Source organism: Siphateles boraxobius, unplaced genomic scaffold (assembly GCF_051911475.1).
Source record: "Siphateles boraxobius isolate OS27281-9 unplaced genomic scaffold, OSU_SipBor_1 65, whole genome shotgun sequence".
Classification (NCBI taxonomy): Eukaryota; Metazoa; Chordata; class Actinopteri; order Cypriniformes; family Leuciscidae; genus Siphateles; species Siphateles boraxobius.
Genome location: NW_027509192.1, coordinates 22,137,691 through 22,157,509, shown reverse-complemented (window position 1 = coordinate 22,157,509; position 19,819 = coordinate 22,137,691). Strand labels below are relative to the sequence as shown.

Below are 19,819 nucleotides of genomic sequence, written 5' to 3'. Positions count from 1 at the left end.
ACTGTAAAGTGGCTTTGAAACAATCCATACTGTTAAAAGTGCTTTATAAATGAAGGTGACTTGAGTTGACTATTTTTTAAACTAATATTTAGGAACTTTCCATTTCGTCCCAATTGTATGCCATTTTATAGTACAAAGATTCTGAGAAGTGTATTATTAGCACTTAAAAATTCCAACAAGAAAAAAGTGTCCTTCAAATACCTGTATGATATACTTATTTAGTCAGGGTGAAGAAAAGTTTGGACTCGTCATGCACTCAACTGTCTCAGCTTTTCCTCACAAGCAGAAGGAGCGGGGCCATCAGACTCTGATGGTGGAGGATAAAATAACCTTATAAAATGCATACAATAGATATAATGCATAGTTTAAGTGGACAGGGTATAGTACATCATTTGGGACACAACTATTGTCTGTGAATTAATGTGCAATTATAAACATTTTAAATAGCAGTGTGCTGCATTGTTAACATGAATTCAGCGAGCGATGTCCAGTTTTTTAGAAGTAGGAGACTGCGAGGTAAGTTCTTTAATAAACAGGCTGTGTTTAATAAGCTATCTACAAGGAAAATATAATAAAGAAAAATAGTTATTTACAAGCAATAATTATTTATTTCTGCTTGACCAAATGGTACTCAAACCAATCAATTAATCTTAACTACCAAAAAAGGCATAGTATGTGAATAACACAGATTACTAGATTTCTTCAATAATTTAAGACATTAAGTAAAGTAAACTAAAAAGTGTTAGTTAGAGTCAATGTTGGATTTTACAGCGTGTTAACTAATTTTCTCAGTCTTTATGTCTTGTTTCCATATCTTGTTTGCAGTCCCTGTTTCCCCGGATACAGATGGAGCCCATCGAGAGGGAGTGGCTGCGGTGTGCGGCGCTGGGAAACGCTACGACCCTGTTCCTGCTTCTGCAACAGGACCCCACACTCCTCTCCAAAAAGGTGAGTCTGCACCATTGCGTTTTACTTGTAAAAATGCAAATGTTTCCATAATGTAACTAAAAATCATGATTTAATATTCTGTGCATGGTGCCAGTACTACCATTTCCTGATGACCAGTAATTTGTGTAGCAACTGGAGGGTTGCAGCGGTTGTGTTTCCTCTATTGTAAGGGTCAAGCTAATTAGGATGAGGATTACGTTACTGCATAGAACCAGAGAGTGTCTCTTTTGAAGATTTAGGGCAGGATGAAAAGACTCAGACAGGAACGGATTGTTGTTTGACCAGGAGCGTTTTGCTGCCTGATAGTGTTAGGGGAACAGAGCGGGTCTTCTTTAAAGGTGAAGAAAAAAGAAAAGAAAACACACTGACGACTTCCAGATATTGTTTGTCCCCTGGATGCAAGCGCAGCCTGTACTGGCTTAACTTCAGAAGCCTTTGGCCCCAAGGCTGTGTATTCTGCCACTTACACACACTTCCGAAACAAGGGAGATGGCTGGACACAGAAAATGGAGAAGGGGGAAAAGAAGGAAGGTGGTAGACTTGTGTCTGGTTGTAAATCATCACATATGTGCCTGGCAGCAGCAACGGTTTCGCGGCTCTACGGGAGGGAGGCCCAAAGCAGCAGCACTTATTAAATTTCCATGAAGTTTAGTGAATTTACGCGGCGGAGAGGATGACAGGGAACGGCTGGCGCTGCTAGATGCTTGCAGCGTGCTGTAGAGCAACTGACAAGAACATTTACCACCTCCGTAACTACTGCTAATGCTAATAGATTCTGATTTTACTCTACTTTTACCAGATATTAATGGATCATTCACAGAAAATGGTGTCATTTGTGACCTGAAAATGTATTGGGAAAAAATGTATTACTTTGAAACAGTTGCTCTTGAACTTAACAAAAAAATGCATAAATAGTGTTACTAAACTGCAGTCTAACGCAGTTAACGTTAACGCACTACATTATTTCAATTAATTTTCAACTAATTTTAGCATTTATTTACTTGAATAAATAACGGAGTAAATTCTGGTAGTATCACTCAGTTTGTATAAATCACACAACGGAAAAAAAAAAATATATTATTATTAATATAATTATTTTCAAAAGACATTTTGTCGACCTTGTTAAATTTAAAATGCTCAGGGTTGAAGATCAGTGCAAAAATATCTAATTAGCTAAAAATTATCATCCACATTACAATCAATATTCTTGTCCTTAGGGCCATACAAATATTTTTAATAAACCACTGTTTTTTGTTTTCTTATAACAGGGTTGACTATTGAGCATTGTGTAGTGAATGTCAGATACATAATTCGCCTTCGTTTTTTCAAGCGCAGTTCTATACTGTTGGTTGTAAACGCAGCACTTTGTTCTTCATGACTGTTCAGGGATCGCGGTCCCTTTAAATGCTCTGAATGCATGCTCACGTGGGACGCTTGTCAGCGCCATTTGCTTTTTGTGTGTTTACGTTCTATAAATAAATGACACGCGCATTCGTGTGCTCAAAGTGAGATGTTGTCTCTTGCAATGTACTGCAATTTCCACACTGGTGACCCCAACATTAGTCTGCTGGACGTATCCAGAGACACGACCATGACCACGAACGCTGTCACCCTCAAACTCCCCGAATTTTGGGAATCGTCGGCATCTGCATGGTTCGCCCAGACTGAAGCGCAGTTTGCGTTGCGCGAGATCAACGCGGATACAACGAAATACTACTACGTTGTGTCGGCTCTCGGAAATTCAACAGCATCCAGAGTGGTGAGCCTTATTACAAATCCTCCGGAAAATGAGAAGTATGCAGCACTCAAAGCCCACCTGTTGAAAACGTTTGAACTGTCGGACACTGAGAGAGCCAGCAGGCTTTTCTCACTTCAAGGACTGGGTTACAGCAAACCGTCCGAGGTCATGGACCGTATGCTGGATCTTTTGGGCGAACACAGACCGGATTTTCTATTCATCCAGCTTTTCCTGTGTCAGCTACCTTCCCAAGTGAGAGCTGCATTAGCCAAGACAACAATCACTGACTTTCGGAGACTGGCTGAAGAGGGTGATAAATTTTTCCTGGCGAGTCAAGGACATTGTGCGGCCGCGTTTATTCCCCTGCACATCGCTTCGGTGATGAGGGACGATTCCACACTCACCACTGCAACCACTTCTCGTCGGCAGCAGTCTTCTGGCCCCCAACAGCTTTCAGGCTTGTGTTTCTACCATGCAAAGTTTGGAAGTAAGGCTACCAAATGCCGTTCGCCATGCAGTTTCGGCGGTTCGGGAAACGCCAGGGCCGGCGCTCAATAGTGGCCATGAGTGTCGGCCGCGTAGGCAGGCTGCTTTTCATCCGTGACAGCATCTCCGGACGCCGTTTTCTGTGCGACACGGGAACACAGAGGAGCGTCCTGCCTGCATCCCATTTGGACATGGTGTCCGACAGCCACGGCCCCCCTATGCAAGCTGCCAATGGTAGCCCCATCCGCACATATGGAACGAGGTACGTCGAATTGTGTTTCGAAGGACAGCAGTTTGGCTGGGATTTTGTTACAGCAAAGTTTGCCGTCCCCCTCCTCGGTACTGATTTTTTGTGTGCACATGGATTGTTGGTAGATGTTAAGAACCGCCGTCTGTTTGACGCCATCACATTTTGTTCGTATACGTGCACACTCAGCGAGGCCGACTCCATACAACTGTCTAGCATGCTCTTAGCTTCTGATGATTTCCACCGTCTACTTGCCAGTTTCCCAGCCCTCACTCAGCCTACTTTCTCTGCATCTGCCGTGAAGCATGGTGTGGAGCACCATCTCGCCACTACTGGTCCACCCGTCTACGCACGTGCTCGGCGCCTTGACTCGACCACCCCTCCATATCGTCCTCAAACCGGGTGGCGGCTGGTTACCGTGTGGCGACTCCCGGCGGCTTAATGAGGCAACGACACCCGACCGATACCCTGTCCCGAACATACAGGATTTTTCAGCACACTTGGCTGGCAAGGTGATTTTTTCCAAGCTGGACCTCCTCCGGGGATACCATCAGGTGCCAGTACACCTACTGGACATTCCCAAAATGGCAGTGATCACGCCGTTTGCTCTGTTTGAGTTCCTGCGCATGCCGTACAGCCTTAAAAAAGCCGCCCAATCTTTTCAGCGCCTCATGGACTCTGTTTTGCTGGACCTGACTTTCCTTTTTGTGTACTTGGATGACATCCTGGTAGCGAGCACGTCCAAGTCTCAGCACCTGGCACACCTCCAAACCCTTTTTGAGCGGCTTAGCCAACATGGATTGTTGTCAGCCCCGCCAAGTGCCAGTTCGGTGTCTTCACCATCGACTTCCTGGGACACATAGTCACTAAGGACGGGTCAGTCCCTTTCCCATCAAAGGTGGAGGAAGTAACACAGTTCCCAAGCCCACACACTGTCAAATCCCTGCAGGAGTTCCTTGGCATGGTGAATTTTTAACACCGCTTCATCCCTCGAGCCGCTCAGCTCATGCGGCCCTTGCACGAGGTCTTCAAAGGTAAACCCAAGCAGGATGTGGACTGGACTGATGGCAGGGACAAGGCTTTTGCTGCCACTAAGGCTTGCACACCCTTCTCCTACAGTCCCCATCGCCATCGCCTCGGACGCCTCGGACTACGCCGTCGGTGCTGTCTACGATTAGTGGGAAGCCGGGGCCTGGCAGTTGCTGGCTTTCTTTAGCCGTCAGCTGCGCCCCTGTGAGCGGAAGTACAGCACTTTCGATCGGGAGCTGCTGGGTCTCTACCTCGCCATCAGACACTTTCGTTCAATGCTGGAAGGCCGACACTTTGCTGCTTTTGTGGACCACAAGTCACTAACTTTTGCCATGGCCAAAGTGGCTGAGCCGTGGTCCGCCTGCCAGCAACGGCATCTGTCCTAAATTTCAGAGTTTACCACGGACTTGCAGCACGTTGCCGGTAAGAACAACCGCGTGGCGGACTGCCTATCACGGGCTGTGGCAGGGGCAGTACATCTTGGTTTGGATTACGACCGGCAAATGGGGGCAAATCAGTCCACAGACCCGGACGTGCAACTCCTGAAGACCTTGAATACAGGGGCACTGCGCTCCTGTGTAAATTCTCCTCAGGTAGTCCTCGGCCGGTCGTTCCCTCGGGATGGAGACGACAAGTTTTTGATGCCATCCATTGTCTCTCCCACCCAGGTTCGAAGGCGTCACAGAGACTGGTTGCAGCAAAGTCTGTTTGGCTCGGCCTCAAGAAGGATGTTAGGGACTGGGCTAACACCTGTGTTGAGTGCCACGGGCCAAAGTACTCTCTGCCCTCCTCTCACGGTTTCACATATCTGTTAACTATGGTTGACAGGACCACCCGCTGGCATGAGGCTGTGCCACTGACGTCAGTTACGTCCGTCGAGATGAAACAGGCATTTATTGGCACCTGGGTTGCCCGTTTCGGCACCCCTTTGTATATATCCTCTGACCGAGGCGCGCAGTTTACGTCTGAGCTGTGGGACGCTGTCGCACAGAGCCTCGGAGTGAAACTCCACTGCACGTCCGCATATCATCCGCAGGCTAACGGACTCTGTGAACATTTTCATTGGTCGATGAAGGCTGCCCTGCGTGCCAGCCTCAAAGACAGCAACTGGGTCGACAAGCTCCCGTGGGTGATGCAGGGCATCAGGACTGCGCCAAAGGAGGACCCTCAGTCCTCATCCGCGGAGCTTGTTTATGGCCAGCCATTGCTGGTGCCAGGGGATTTTGTCCCTAGCACCACGGTTCCCTGGTCTGCTACTCTCCAGCGGTCTACTCTACTGGACAATGCGAGGCTTTTCGCACCTGTCCCTACTTCCTGTCACGGCCTCCCTCAGTCGCACATCCCCGCTGGTCTTCAGATGGCTGACTATTTTTTCATTCGCCACCATGCCCACAGGGGACCGCTACGCCCGCCCTACGAGGGCCCATTCCGGGTACTGGAGATGGGGAACAAACATTTTGTGGTGCACAGGGGCAGCAAACCGGAACGACTCTCCATTGACCGTCTTAAACCGGCTCACTTGGACATAGCTAGGCCTATTGACCTGGCTCAGCCCCCACGACGCGGACGGCCTCCTGCTCTGCCCCCACCCCTTGCTCCCCTCCCTCCCAAGCCTCCCACACTCCATGCCTCACACCTGTGTTATGACAGGACACAGGCTGCAGTGGGGTCTCCTCAACCTCCGGCACAGCGCAGCCATTGTGGCCGACTGATACGTCCACCTCCACGTTGACCGTTTGGTTCTTCTTCTGATATGGTGAATTCTGGGGGGACGTGTGTAGTGAATGTCAGATACATAATTCACCTTTGTTGTCAAGCGTTGAACTACACTGTTGGTTGTAAACGCAGCACTTTGTTCTTCATGACTGTTCAGGGATCGCGGTCCCTTTAAATGCTCTGAATGCATGCTCACGTGGGACGCTTGTCAGCGCCATTTGCTTTTTGTGTGTTTACGTTCTATAAATAAATGACACACACACATTTGTGTGCTCAAAGTGAGAAGTTGTCTCTTGCAATTTACTGCAATTTCCACAATTGAATATAAATACTGAGTTTGACAAGGCCAATATACTGTAAGTGTGTAATGAAAAACTAAACTAATTGACACTTGTTTGAACCGTGAGGTTAAAAAAAACATGTGACTCATTTAAATACACTGTAAATATGATCAAAATCTCAAAGAATTATTTTTAAAGTTATAAATACACCACATAATGGGGCTGAGATCGACATGCAAGGACAAAAAAAACACTTCCTTTTCTTGAAAATAAAATACATGATGTATACATGAGTATTAGAAATATTTTTTTGGGAGCAAAAACTAAATTTTACTGTAAATTTACTGAATGCCTGGAAAATTACTTATGCCTGGTTGCATAAAGCACCTTAATTGTAATGGTGTGGCAAAGGGTGTTGCAAAAAATAGCCCTTAAGCGTTTCTTTAGGTGAAACGTCATACACCCTAAGAATTTCCCTTAAATATATATTTTTCCTGAAGTAATATCTTAAAGAAATGATAAGTGTTGCATAAAGCCCCTTAACAGTCATTTTCCTAAGTATAACATAAGGTTTGGAAAACTTCACCTTAAGTGTTACACGGACCGAGCAGGTTCAATACAAGTCTTCTTACGAGACGCGATCGGCCACTTTATATTATAAACAAATAAAAAAATTTGCAGTTTTTTCACAACCCATAAAGCACATTTTATATGGTTAACGGAAGCTTTAAAACATGTGTGCGTCACACGCAAGAACAAACCTCATTGGTTTTTGCACTTGCACGCACGTTTGAGCTTCCGAAACAGCCTGAATCATGGATTACTTTTATGTCTTTCAATAAATTGACAGAAATGATGAGCGAATATTTAAAATATCTTTATTTGTTTCTAAATATGAATGAAAGTCTTATTGGTTTAGACTGACATTAGGGTGAGTATAATGACAGAATTTTCAATTTCTAATAAAATATCAATTTGAGTTTCTGTCTCGTCTGTTCCTTCTCTTTCATATTTGGTTCCTTTTCGAAAGGGAACTCGCACTGCGTCGATTTGATGCTATGAGTAATGCCTTCGCATGAATCGGTGTCTGAAATGCTTATCTAATCACAGCAATCCTATTGGCCGGTGACAGCTCTGACCTATGACATCACTACTAGTGCGACCCAGAAGTGTACAAGGGGAGCCTGGAGAACATGTCAACAACTTTTTCGTCTTCAGGTACTGTCTTGTTTGTACACTTCAGCTTGAAACTTCCAAAAAGGTAATCATGGCTTGTGAAAAACGCTTCAGGAAGTGTGTGCATAGATATTTGATACTTGATGACACGCAACTTTGCGTTTATTGCGTTTATTGTTTGTGCTCAGACCATGCACGATCAGTTCCTGAGGGATCTGCTTGTGCCATTATGAGTTCCCTTTCGAGGTGCTGCGGCCCCGCTTGGCCATCTTCGATGATGATGATCATGCTGGCGTTCCCCGTGCGGCACATATCATGGGGTTCGCAAATGGATCTGACAGCGGATCCTGAGACGGCTGAGGCACTTTCTCAGGAATCCTCTGCCAGTTCCGATGTTCTCCCACCTCGTGCGGAAGCCCGCTCAGCGGCTTCCTCCTCCCAAAGGGATTTTAGAGATGACTTGCCACTCTATGCCCCCTCATATGAGGAGCTGGTAGAGGTTGTTTCTCGTGCCGTGAACCGTTTAAACATCAGTTGGCCACGTGAAAGCCAGGAAGCGCAGACAGTTAGCGAGTTGGACGAGTGCTTCCTGCAGCACAGAGAGCAACCTCATCGCCGGGGTCTACCATTTTTTCCCGGAACAAGCCACACACCTCATGGTTGTCCAACCCCCCTGTTTTAGATCACAGCAACATCTTTTGGGCGAGAGAAAATATTTATGGGATGATTATCGGGTGGAAGAGCCATTGGGTAGTTATTTATCCCCTACGCTGCGTCATCCCTGAAGACCCCGGTGCTGCCCACCTAACCCTGCTGCGATGCATCTGATTTGGTGGGCAGGGCTTATATGGCTGCGGGTCGGGCTGGTGCTAGTCTGCACTTGATGGCCGTTCCATGACGGCTATGGTGGTCTTGGAGAGGCATCTATGGTTGAATCTGTCAGGCATCAAGGAGAAAGACAGGGCTTTCCTCCTTGATGCCCCGATTTTGCCTTCTGGCCTGTTCGACGACGTGGGATAAATACAGTCGTCGACAGGTTTCAGGAGGCGAAAAAGCAGTCTGGAGCCTTCAAGGAGTATCTCCCTCGCCGCTCGAGATCCAAGAAGTCTGCCCTGACCAATCTACAAGTTCCTCAGCATATAGACAAACCTGAGGGCCGTCCTGCAGGCGAAAAAGGCTTCGGGAAAGAGATCCTAGCAAACGTAGGATCTCTTCAGGCTCCCCAACCCGTGGCGGAGCGATCAAGGTCGTCTCCTCCGTGGAGCCCACAGGAAATCGATGTCGGCTTCCCGCCGTCAACTGCGCTTCGGGACGCATTGGTTCCCAGCGAACGCACGCTGCACTGTTTGCCCCACCCCAAGTGACCCAAAGAGGGAGTGTTTTATCTTTGACTTTTTGTAACAGCCATTATTTGGCATGCTCTCCCCTCAGCATGGTGGCGTTGGTATATCATTCCCCATAGCGTTAAATCTCGTGAAACTTGAAACGTGAAACTTATTGACTGATTGTCAGCAATCAAATTTTATAATGGCAAAACCTGGGTCGCTGTCGTGAAACACTTAACGGTTTCCATTACCTAAGAGAACCGTTTAAGGGATTATATGCAACACCCTTAAGTCATTCACTTAGCTGAGGGGAAATCACGTCTCATACTTAAGGGAAAAATTTAAGGTGCTTGCAACCGGGCGAAGATATTTATGGGCCATTCTCAGAGATATGTGCCATTTGTGTACATTTAAAAAAACAATAAGTCTAACTACTAAGTCTAACTTTACTAACCCTAAGTATAACTCGAAATCACAACATTATTTCAACTCTGTTACATTAAGTTTGGCAGTTATATACTTAGAATTTGAATAAAGTAAATTCTGTTAGTATCACTCAGTTTTGGTGTGCCTGTTATAAATCACACATTTAAAAATAAAATATCATTGACAATAAAATGAATTGGACATTTCACACATTAAACAGAGTTAAATCTATAGGAATTTTATAGCATGTTAATTATATCAGTAGCAAATCATGGCCCACAAATGGCATTTTTTTCTGCAAATGTCCCTTTTCATAAAAGCTGTTTAAAATTGTGTTTTTCCTCAAGATATCAACAAAAATCAAAACATTGCTTATTGTTCTTTCCACTTGTTTTCAAAGTCAAGTGGATTTCACAATCTTTAGTTGCATCTTCCATATCTCTTGGTTAGGGTTGATGCGGTCCAGCGGGATTCTGTTTCAGTTCAGTGCAAGTTTGTGCACCTGCTCCCACCAGAGAGGACACTTTAAATCATATGTCCACGAGCATGCATGAGCTGATAACAGCAAAATGTTCTTTTGTGTAAGTGATGCTAACTTAGACAACAACGGGACATTTCCAAAGAGCACGCAAGATTTTCTTCTGTACCCAACAATACATTTTTCAAACAAGGAACTGGTTCAAATGCATCTTCATTGTCTTTGAAGATAAGATGGGACATTCTCATCAGATTGGACTTCAGATGTGGCAGTCAAAGATGGACATTTTCAGTGGACCTTTTTGCTCATCCAGTCCCCCCAGGTCAACAGTAATGGCCAATGCTCTTAACCAGGATCAGATAAAAGCGATAGTGTTGATGGGATAGACTGCATCTTATGTGGCCATCACGATTGAGAGACAAAAACTCATAGGAAAGGTTAATCTCAGGCCCTTATCAATCAATTACATTTGGCTTTGTGGAATTAATGGCATGGCTAGAATTGCTTGGCAGAATTGAAAAGGGTTTGTGGGCTGAACTTGGCATTGGTGTCTCTAGGGGAAATGAAGCTCTTTGTGTTTGAAGCATCACAGCCGAATGGTTCAAACCCCTCTCATAGACGCAGATACTGAGCAAGATAACAGCTTTTCAAATTAATTAGTGCCTCCTCGTTCCCAATCAAATGGTTACCTTGAGTCCCTTGTGAATCTTTGCAGGAAACGCCACTCTATTGAATTGCAATGTGTGACTTTGTGCGATACATCCTTTGACCATGTTTGATTTATGCGTCTGTGATGTCTTCAATCTCATTACATTCATTTCCTACTTCTTTTCACGTCTGCAGGACTTTGTCACCGTAAGTACGACTCTACCTATACCCCTTCATCCCCGTCCCCTTCGCTTCTACGTCATGCCACTAGAAAGAAGTCATGCAAACCAATTCATCTGTGTATCCCTCTTTTCCTGTCATTTTTAGTTTTACTCTGTCTATCTGTTGTCTGTAATTATGCTCAAGTGTTGTTTCAGGAAGATCATCAATTGTAATGAGAGGCTGAAATAAAAATGGCAAAACTTTCAACTAAACTACAAATTTCAGTAGCATGACAGTAATTATTTTCAGAACAGAGTAGATATTCCAGTATTCAAAACAGAGTAGGTATTCCAAAGTAGTGGGGTAACATGACAAAATTGTATTGGGAATGCAGTTGTATGGTCAAGTGAATGCCTAAAATATCCACCCACATATGCCCAGATATTTATAATTTTCAGCTCCAAATAATTCGCTTAAATAGTTGATCTGGGGTGTGTTTCCCATACAACGACATAATTCGCTGCCTAAATACCATAGTACATTGCATCGTTGAAGAAATCAACTAGCTAGTCACAACTGTTTTCCGAAACCGTATTGTCACAAATTTGTCTTTAAAACACGTTGGTTAATGATGTCATGCAGGTGGTGGAGTGAGAACTTCTTTTAATTAATCTTCTTGTGATCTAATAAATGCCAGATTTTTGCCAGATATGGTATCTGAGGACTAATTCTAATTATTTTAATAAAATAAATTTAAATCTTAAATTTACATTTAAATCTTAAAATCTTAAATTTAAATCGGCGCTTTAAATCTCTTGACAAAGATGTAATGTTCGTTGGATATGGTTTCGGGAAACACCAACTCGTTGAACTATGCTGATAACGACAGAACTTGCAACCATAGTTGGCTATCTATGCTTTCGGGAAACGCAACCCTGATCTCACACAATTTTGTTTAGTATTTTTACGAAGTTGCAATTTAATACAAATTTGTTCAATGTGTAAACATACAATTTGTGATAAATACATTTAAACATGAAGTAAGCCTGAATCTAACCCTCAGTGGGGCGTGAGTAGGTTGTGAAAAAACGTACAAATGACATTGAAAGAATTCATAGGAATTTGCCACCAAATTGCCAAACCGTATAATAGTTAGGAAGTGTCATGCAACTGTGTTGAAAATAGTTCATTTAAATGAACCGGTTTATATATCAAAAACAAATTCACAGAGTCTCATTGATCCATGTGTGGAATTTGATATCTTCTTCTTTGGGGGGTGTTTGCATGAATGATATGTGAATGGTATGTATGAGTAGAGATGCCCACTGGTCAGTTGCATCCATCGCAATGCTGTTGTTTACTAGAATATGACACCAGGGAAATCAGATTTGCAAACAATAACATCCAAGGGCTTGCTAATCTTCTTAAGTGAAGTTAATGAAGGGGGGTGGAAATGAGAAGGGGGTGTCCGTAGCCAGGTTGGACACTGATCCTAGGGCGATCGAATAACAAGGGAAGATGAGACCAGGATCTGGGGATTAAGCTGAGGAGATCCCAGAGGAATCAAATGAGAGTTTAGCCTTTTTAGACTCACAATTTCTCAACTTAGAGCCAACAACCCCCAAAACTTCAAAAAAGGCGAGGCTTTGAAATGGGAGTAGGTGTCCATAATCCCCTCTGTGGATGCTAATCTATGTACCTAGATTTGGTCCTTCCCTTAGCCTGAGCTTCACAACAATGCTCCTCTCCTCTTGGGCTGCTCAACTTTAGCCTTGTGATGTGTTGATGAAGGTGGAATGGATTAGTTGAGTAGCTGTTCTCTTTAGAGTAGTTCTTTCATTAGATCTCATTAGCTCTCTTGACTAGAATGTAAAGAAAACTTGCTTAGAGTCCATTGTACAGTATTGCATTAGCATCAGAACAATGTTTGATCCATGTTGTCTTCAATCACTTCAATGACCTCACTGGATTTCCAGGGGGTAAGTATGCTCTCTAAGAGTTGTTTTTGGCTATATATCAAGTTTATTAGTAGTGTTTGCTAAGCCAAGCCTTCCCATAGTAAAGGAGTGACCTTAGTTATATCTAGGGACCAGATAATTACAGAGACTTTCGGGTGGGCTCTTTTGACTTAGGTCAACCGCACAGATTACTCTAGTAACCACATAGCAACATGGCAAAAACTTCTTAGAACACCTTAGTAACCACATAGAGACCACCCGCAAAACCCAAACACAGGGTCAAACTTTGCCAAGGACCCCCAAATATGATGATCTCCTTGCTAAGAAAAACCATTCGTTTAATATTGGGGCAGATATTAAAAAAAGTCTTACTGTTAAAATACATTTAGGTTTTTTTTCCCTCTCACCTTTTCCACAATTTGAAAAAACATTATTGTTGCGATATTTGGATGCACATATTCTTTATCTATTTTTCTTATGCTCTTTTATATTTCAAACAAACAGAATGGATTTCATTCTCACAGCACTGACAAACAGAAATTCTATGTGCATATATCCCTGCTTTTCATTGATCTTTATTAATTCAAGTTACATTAAAAGGGTTTGTCCACATTTTCAAGAGCACACAATCAAATAATGAGAAGAAGTCAGTGTTACTATATGAAAACATGGTCATGGTGGTTTACACCTTTAGGCATCTTCATGCTGGAGTTCAGCACTCTTGTTCAACATTAATAATTGCAATGATGAGGTATTTAATTCATGCTAATGTGTGTTTCTGGTATGCAAATCTCTCTATACGCACAGGCAGCGGAATGATCATTGTGTGTAATTATAGTGTAATGACACGGCAATTATTAGTTTAACAAACAGGCAGCGCTCCAGCCGCCTCAAGGCGGACATGGACCTCTCCGCAGCTCTCAGCCAATAGGAATGGAGGATTGAGCTACTGTGGTATAAAAGGATTAAACTCATGCTTAAGTTTTAGGATAAGGAAGGCTCTTTACATTTTTTCATTGGCCTTTTGTGTGTTTACAAAACAATTTCACAGTGTTGCAGCGTAAATGTGGTTGAAATTTAACAGTTTTGTGAGGTGAGAGGGTAAATAATGTAAAATATAATCTACATTAAAAAGTCAGAAATGTTCACTTTACTTCTAAATTCTCAGCTCATGATTTGTGAGAGCCGACAGAGGACTTGTTCTCATCTGTGTTTTTGATGGAAAAGACCTAACTGAACTGTCTTTCTGTTTACTACACTGTAAAAAGTGATCAGTTGACTTAACTTAAAAAGTGAGGAAACCCGTTGCCTTAAAATTATTAAGTAAATAAACTTGCAATTAATAAAAAATAAGTTATGTGATCTTGACAATTCAGAGTTCCACTGACAAGTAAAAGTTACTGAAACAAAAGATGTGTTGTGATCACTTTTTATTTTAAGTTGGACTAAGCTAAATTTATTTAATTGCAATCACTTAAAAATGTTAATCTACTTAACTTAAAACTAACAGGTTTATCTGAGTTCTGTCTACTTAAATTGAGGAAACCCATTACCTTACAAAAATAAGTAACCAAAATGTATTGTATATGTGTACTAATAATTCACTTGTGACTAATGTGATTCTTTTAAAGTCTACACACAAATTATGAAGGTTAAATACTCCAAGGCACTCATGTGTTGTAGTAAAGAGCGTTTAATTAACTGGGTTAAATCATTAAAAAATAATTTAAAGTTTAGATCGTCCTGGTTGCGTATGCCTGCCCAGTGGATCAGGGGCGGTCTCTGCAGTGCAGTCGCACCAGGGACAAGGCCCAAGAGGATAAAGAGGGACGCAAGGATTTACAAGACCTTGCTCCTCAGGAACCTGACGATCAGAACGTGCTTCTGCACACTTCTGCAACACGATGAGCATCGTTTAAACACCGAGGCAACATCATTTTGAGGGTGAAGGAAAACAGCCTACTCCAACCCATTTTGCAGGAAAGAGAGCACTGAAGTGATCGAGACCTTCCACTTCTAAAGGCGTAAGCACGCTACCCATTTCTAGGAGGTGCTCGCAGAAGTGATGGTAACTATCACATGTCCCTGTGATAGCCACCTGAACCTCCGCGTTCAGATGTAAGACCGCCCGGAATCTCCGGGGGAAGAACGCGGGTGCCATCGTGCCCCGTCCCTGAAAGAGTTTTCAGGGGAAGTCAGGAAGACTGTCGATAGGAACCAGGTCTAGTTGGGCCAATAAGGGGCAACTATGAAGACCTGTTCCTCTCCTGACTTGGCACGTAGGTGCAAGCGACGGGCGCAAAAAGACAGGAGCATTGCTCAACACAACATGTGAAGATCACTGGGCTTCAGGAGCATTTTCTGCTCAGCACTTGAGTGTGATAAGTTCACTGAGCTTCAGGAGCATTCCTGTTCAACACCTGAGTGTGATAAACACACTGAGCTTCAGGAGCATTTCTGCTCAACACTTGAGTGCGAGTTCAGCACTGCGTGTGATGAATTCACTGAGCTACAGGAGCATTTCTGCTCAACACCTGAGTGTGATGAACTCACTGAGATACAGGAGCATTGCTGCTCAACACCTGAGTGCGATGAACTTCACTTAGTTTCAGGAGCATTTCTGCTCAACATGAAGTGTGATGAATTCACTGACTTGAGCAGGCGTAAGGCGACCATGAGTCGCAGTCGCTTTTAGAAGGCTCACTGGGGTTAAACGCATTTCTGCGGGCCCCTGGGGCAGTCGGATTATTGTCCAAGGGTAGTCCGCTCGGTTTGTACAAACACTGGCAGGAAGACGAAACCGGAGGGGCAACTGAGCGGCCCCGGAATGGTCATGACCCAGCTGGACCCAGGGGATGGAGTCTCCACTTGCCCTGGCTATAACTGTCGTGAGGCTCGATGGCGGCACGATTGAGTAGAGCGGGAAGAGTGGAACAAAGCGTCCTCAGAAGCTTCTGACTCCAAGGAGGAGGTGACGGGTGAGTTGTGACATGCAAGGGAAGCTTGCGCAACGGTCGCAATGTCTAACAACTCGAGGCACGAATGCCCGTGCAGTCGAGGGGAGCCCAGGCCCCCGTTAAAACACGCCCTTTGTACATGGCCCCTCTGTTGAAGAGGGTTTGGCAGCAGACCGGGATGAACTATAGTCACACAGGGTGAGCTGCTCTGCCACGGTCACCTCGGGACTCGATCGTGAAGCTAGCGCTGAAGTGGTCACATATGGAGGAAGCCAATGGCTGCAACTACCATATAACCCAGGAGCCTCTGAAAGTTCTTTCAGTGGGACCCTTTCTCACTTCAAACACCAGCTGAACACATCCTCATTGGAGAGACGTGTTAGACCGAGTCCATCTCCAAAACTGAAAAAGAGATACTCAGCCCGTGGGCGAGATTACTCTCTTCCAGTTGACCTGAAGACCCAACGGGCTCTGGAGCACTCGAAGGGAAGGACACTGTACTGGTACTCCACCCTTACACGCAACCCACAGGATGGCCTGCGGTGTGGAAGGTAGAGATCTGTTTTTAAGCACATGTCTTTCAGGTCGGAGCTGCAGACCAATCTTGGGCCAAGATGGTCACGACCCACCACCTAGTAGCACGAAGAACGAGTTTACAACTGGCCTTCGTACCGGCTGGAGGAGCGGCTATATCAAATCCTTCGCCAGCAGGATAAGATAAGCGCGCACAAGTCAGGAGCACTGCTCAACACTCGGTGTGATGAATATCACTGAATTTTCAGGAGCACGTCTGCTCAACACCTAATGTGATGATTATCACTGACTTGAGCGGGGTAGCCGAGCCTGAGGTGGGGCAGCAAAGTAGAGAGAGTGGTGTTAGTGTGCTGTGCAACACTTACCTGTCTCCACTAGCGGCAGGGGGCGCGTGAGAAGGCGGATGACCGGGTCCTCGAACGCACCAACCTGGTTGCTGGCGACCAAGGGGGAGCTGAGGGGTGTAAGGCTATACAGGGTCACACCCGCCAGACTGGCCCTCTTGGGACCCAGGAACAGATGAAATTGCTCTCTCTTTGAAGTGTGGGTACCGCTTGCTCCGCTTTTTTTTTTTTTTTTAGGGAGACAGCGGCGGAACAGACACACACACAAACAAAGGCTCCACCCGGCCCTCACCCGGGGGGAGGGAGGGATCGTGCCACTCCAAGAGCATCTCATCCATTCCTGGGCGGCCCGCTCCGGAAAGCTTCCGCTGTCGCTTGCCACCTGGCTTGGCAGCGCCCGGAGCGGGCTGGGCGTCTCTACTGCGGCCGGCTCCATGCTGAGGCCTGGGTGGAGGCTGCTGCAGAGGGCCAGCAGGAGCGGCGGCCGGGGAACGCCCACGGCGACGAGCAGGCGGAGGAGCTGCCATCGGCGGCGGGTGGAGGCAGCAGCTGGCCACCGGGGCAGGATGTGCCGGATGACCTCCGTCTGCGCTTGAGCGGCAGAGAACTGTTGGATGCAGTTCTCCACCGCTCCGCCGACCAACCCAACCTGGGAAATTGGGGAGACCAGGAACCGAACCTTGTCCGCATCCGCCATAGCAACCAGGCTGAGCCAACGAAGGCGCTACTGGACCACCAAGGTGGACATCGCCAGACCAATCACGCACGCTACGACACTCATGCCCCGGAGGGTGAGGCCGGATGCAGTGCGGTGCTCACCTATGAGCGCAAGGTCTGGATTACCCTCGTGCATGCCATGGGTGCCCTAGCCTGCAGCAACGCCATGGCACGCAAGAGGAAGCGGCTTGCCCACAGGCTTTGTAAGCTCTGCCCGTCGGAACGGACGAAAACTCACAGGCCTTAGGGGGGAGACGAGGATCCCCCCAAAAGGCAGCGGCTGCCGGACACAGGTGCACCTGTGTCGACAGACAGCTCCAATGGAGGTACATCTCGCAACCCTTCACCGTTCCTCCATCAAGGGTAATGAGGGGGAAAAGCTATTCAGGCAGTTTCTGGCAGAGAAAGATGCTGTTCACCACCTGATAAGCTCTCCATGCATTTCGGGAAAGAAAGGCACTGGGGCGGCGAGCTGAGAACCAGCGCGGCCCGCCTCAAGATACCAAACTCCAGATTCCAACCGAGACTGAACGGGACACGGTGGAGGTTCCACTCGAGCCCGGCAGCCTCGGCGGCCCGTTTCAGCATAGCTGATATTTCTGGATCCGGCTTGGGCAACATTGAACTCCCGGAGGGAGACAATGCAGCCGAGTCATCCTCTCTAGAAGTCAGCTCACCCTCCGATGCTGCAATCGGCGTCCTGTCCTCCAGGGGAGCCCCGAGTGAAACCGCTGGCCCACCCATTACAGATGGACCAGCAGACAACACAGGAGGCTCCAGTGGTTGCAGTGGAAGGGAGGAGTGAGGAGCCCACAGGGAATGGTTACCGGGCGGGACATCCAACACTATCCTCCGGTCACCCATTTCACACAGCACCCGAGGGTGGGGCATGGTTATGGGGACTCGCTCTCCGCGAACGAAGGCGAGTCTCGCCCTCAACACTGCGACAGTCATGTTCCCACAGTGAAAACATGAGCTGTCCACAAAAGCTGTCTCAGCGTGCTGTAAGCCCAAACACATGACACAACAGTTGTGACCATCAGAGAGAGACAGGGAACGACCGCACCCAGAAACGCACGGGCGGAATGACATCTTGAAAAAGACGCAAACGCACCCGTGTTGCTCTTTCAGAAAATAGGACCGTCACCACTGCCGGAGCACACAGGGGAATGACCGCGGCAACACTGAACAGAGAACTGAAACAGTGAAGCACTCACTTTTCCGCCCTCTAACCAGCCATCAACACACACAAACTTTTAGAAATTTGTTGCTGTTAAAACAACAGTTGAGAGCTCAAAGCTCGCGATCACCGCTGCACTCGCGCTGTAGAACACCAGCACTGGGAGAGTCTTCCTGAAGAACACCGACACACTCGCTTGTTGTAGACAACAGCACTCTCAGAGACATCAAACGATCGTCTCCGAAGCGAAAGGCAACTAGTGCGTGCATCCACTTCCGTATTTATACCCGCACCGCGGGGAAGGAGTGTGTGATGCGAATCACGCACGCCAATTACATTGGCTCGTTCAATAGTACTCGAAGAGGATAGGCTCTCTAGCGAGATCCCCATTCAGTCGACCGTCGACTACGTCTGACGTTATCGACTGAAAGGGAACTAGGTGTTTCGGTCTTTAAGGCAGCATCTTTACCGAAATTGAAGTTTTTACACACTCATAAAAATAAAGCTCCTATTTCAAAATGCATATTGACTTCAATAGAATTTAGTCTTAGCATGTTTCTAAGCTAAAGACTTGATACACAAATACACAAAATATAATACATAACACACACAAATATTGAGTAAAATATTACAAACACATTTCGGTACTGCTTCGTTGGCTGTCTTGGGTTGGGTTTTCCCACAGAACTTGTCTCAGTGCTTTCTGGGATTTTAGGCATTCAAAACTGTGTCATATCCATTGTGAAAAAGAAGTGCCCTCAAGTATTGAATGCACACTAAATGTACTTAAAATCTTAAAAGTATATATTTTAAAAAACTACTCGGAGATAATATAATATTAATAAAATAACAGGGCACTTAAGTGTTCTTAAAGACTTCCATGACTATGAGCCACAGTTTTTGCACTTGACCACTCGTCTACTTACATGACGTACTGTATCTCTGGAGTTTGGCCAAAATATTCAAGTGGGTGTGAAGACTGCAAGTGTTTTCGAGATTTTTTCTATAACCGATGGGTCACACTTAGCCCCTGTTTACACGAGAACGCTCACGGGTGAAAACATAAAAATATTTTATCAGATGTGCCTTTCGTTTACACGGCGACGGCGTTTTTGGGCCTTAAAACTCATAAAAGTGAAACCACCCTCCAGACTGGAAATCTTAAAAACGCTCCACTGTCGCTTTCCCGTCCAAATGGTAAAAACGCATATCTGCTCACTGGCTCTCGTCTGGTACGCGTTTAAATCACAGGCATGCGCCAGTACAGGAAAATAACAACCAACATGTCGGATTATTTCCATACGTCGGACCTTCAAGTTGCCCTAGCAGCTCTGATAAACATACAAGAGTCTTTTTTTGCTGTTCGCTTCACCATGTTTTGATTTCGCGCTACTAGGGAGAGAAGTAGAAGGAAGGTTGTACGCAGGCGCGCAACTTGGTCTCAGTGCTTCACATTGTCACCTAGCCGC

The 19,819-nt window shown here is 45.7% G+C and overlaps 1 protein-coding gene across 5 annotated transcripts in view; it reads left to right on the top strand.

The window, feature by feature from the left end:
- Window positions 1–19,819, top strand: part of LOC143721223 (uncharacterized) — a 132,609-nt gene that overhangs the window by 73,230 nt on the left and 39,560 nt on the right. For 3 of the 5 annotated variants that reach the window (XM_077211503.1, XM_077211500.1, XM_077211501.1), the window contains exon 5: window positions 826–948. In XM_077211503.1, the coding sequence (XP_077067618.1) occupies window positions 826–948 (123 nt within the window). Of the gene's footprint in view, window positions 1–825; window positions 967–19,819 lie in introns of all 5 variants that reach the window. The other 2 variants (XM_077211504.1, XM_077211499.1) reach the window with 1 other exon arrangement.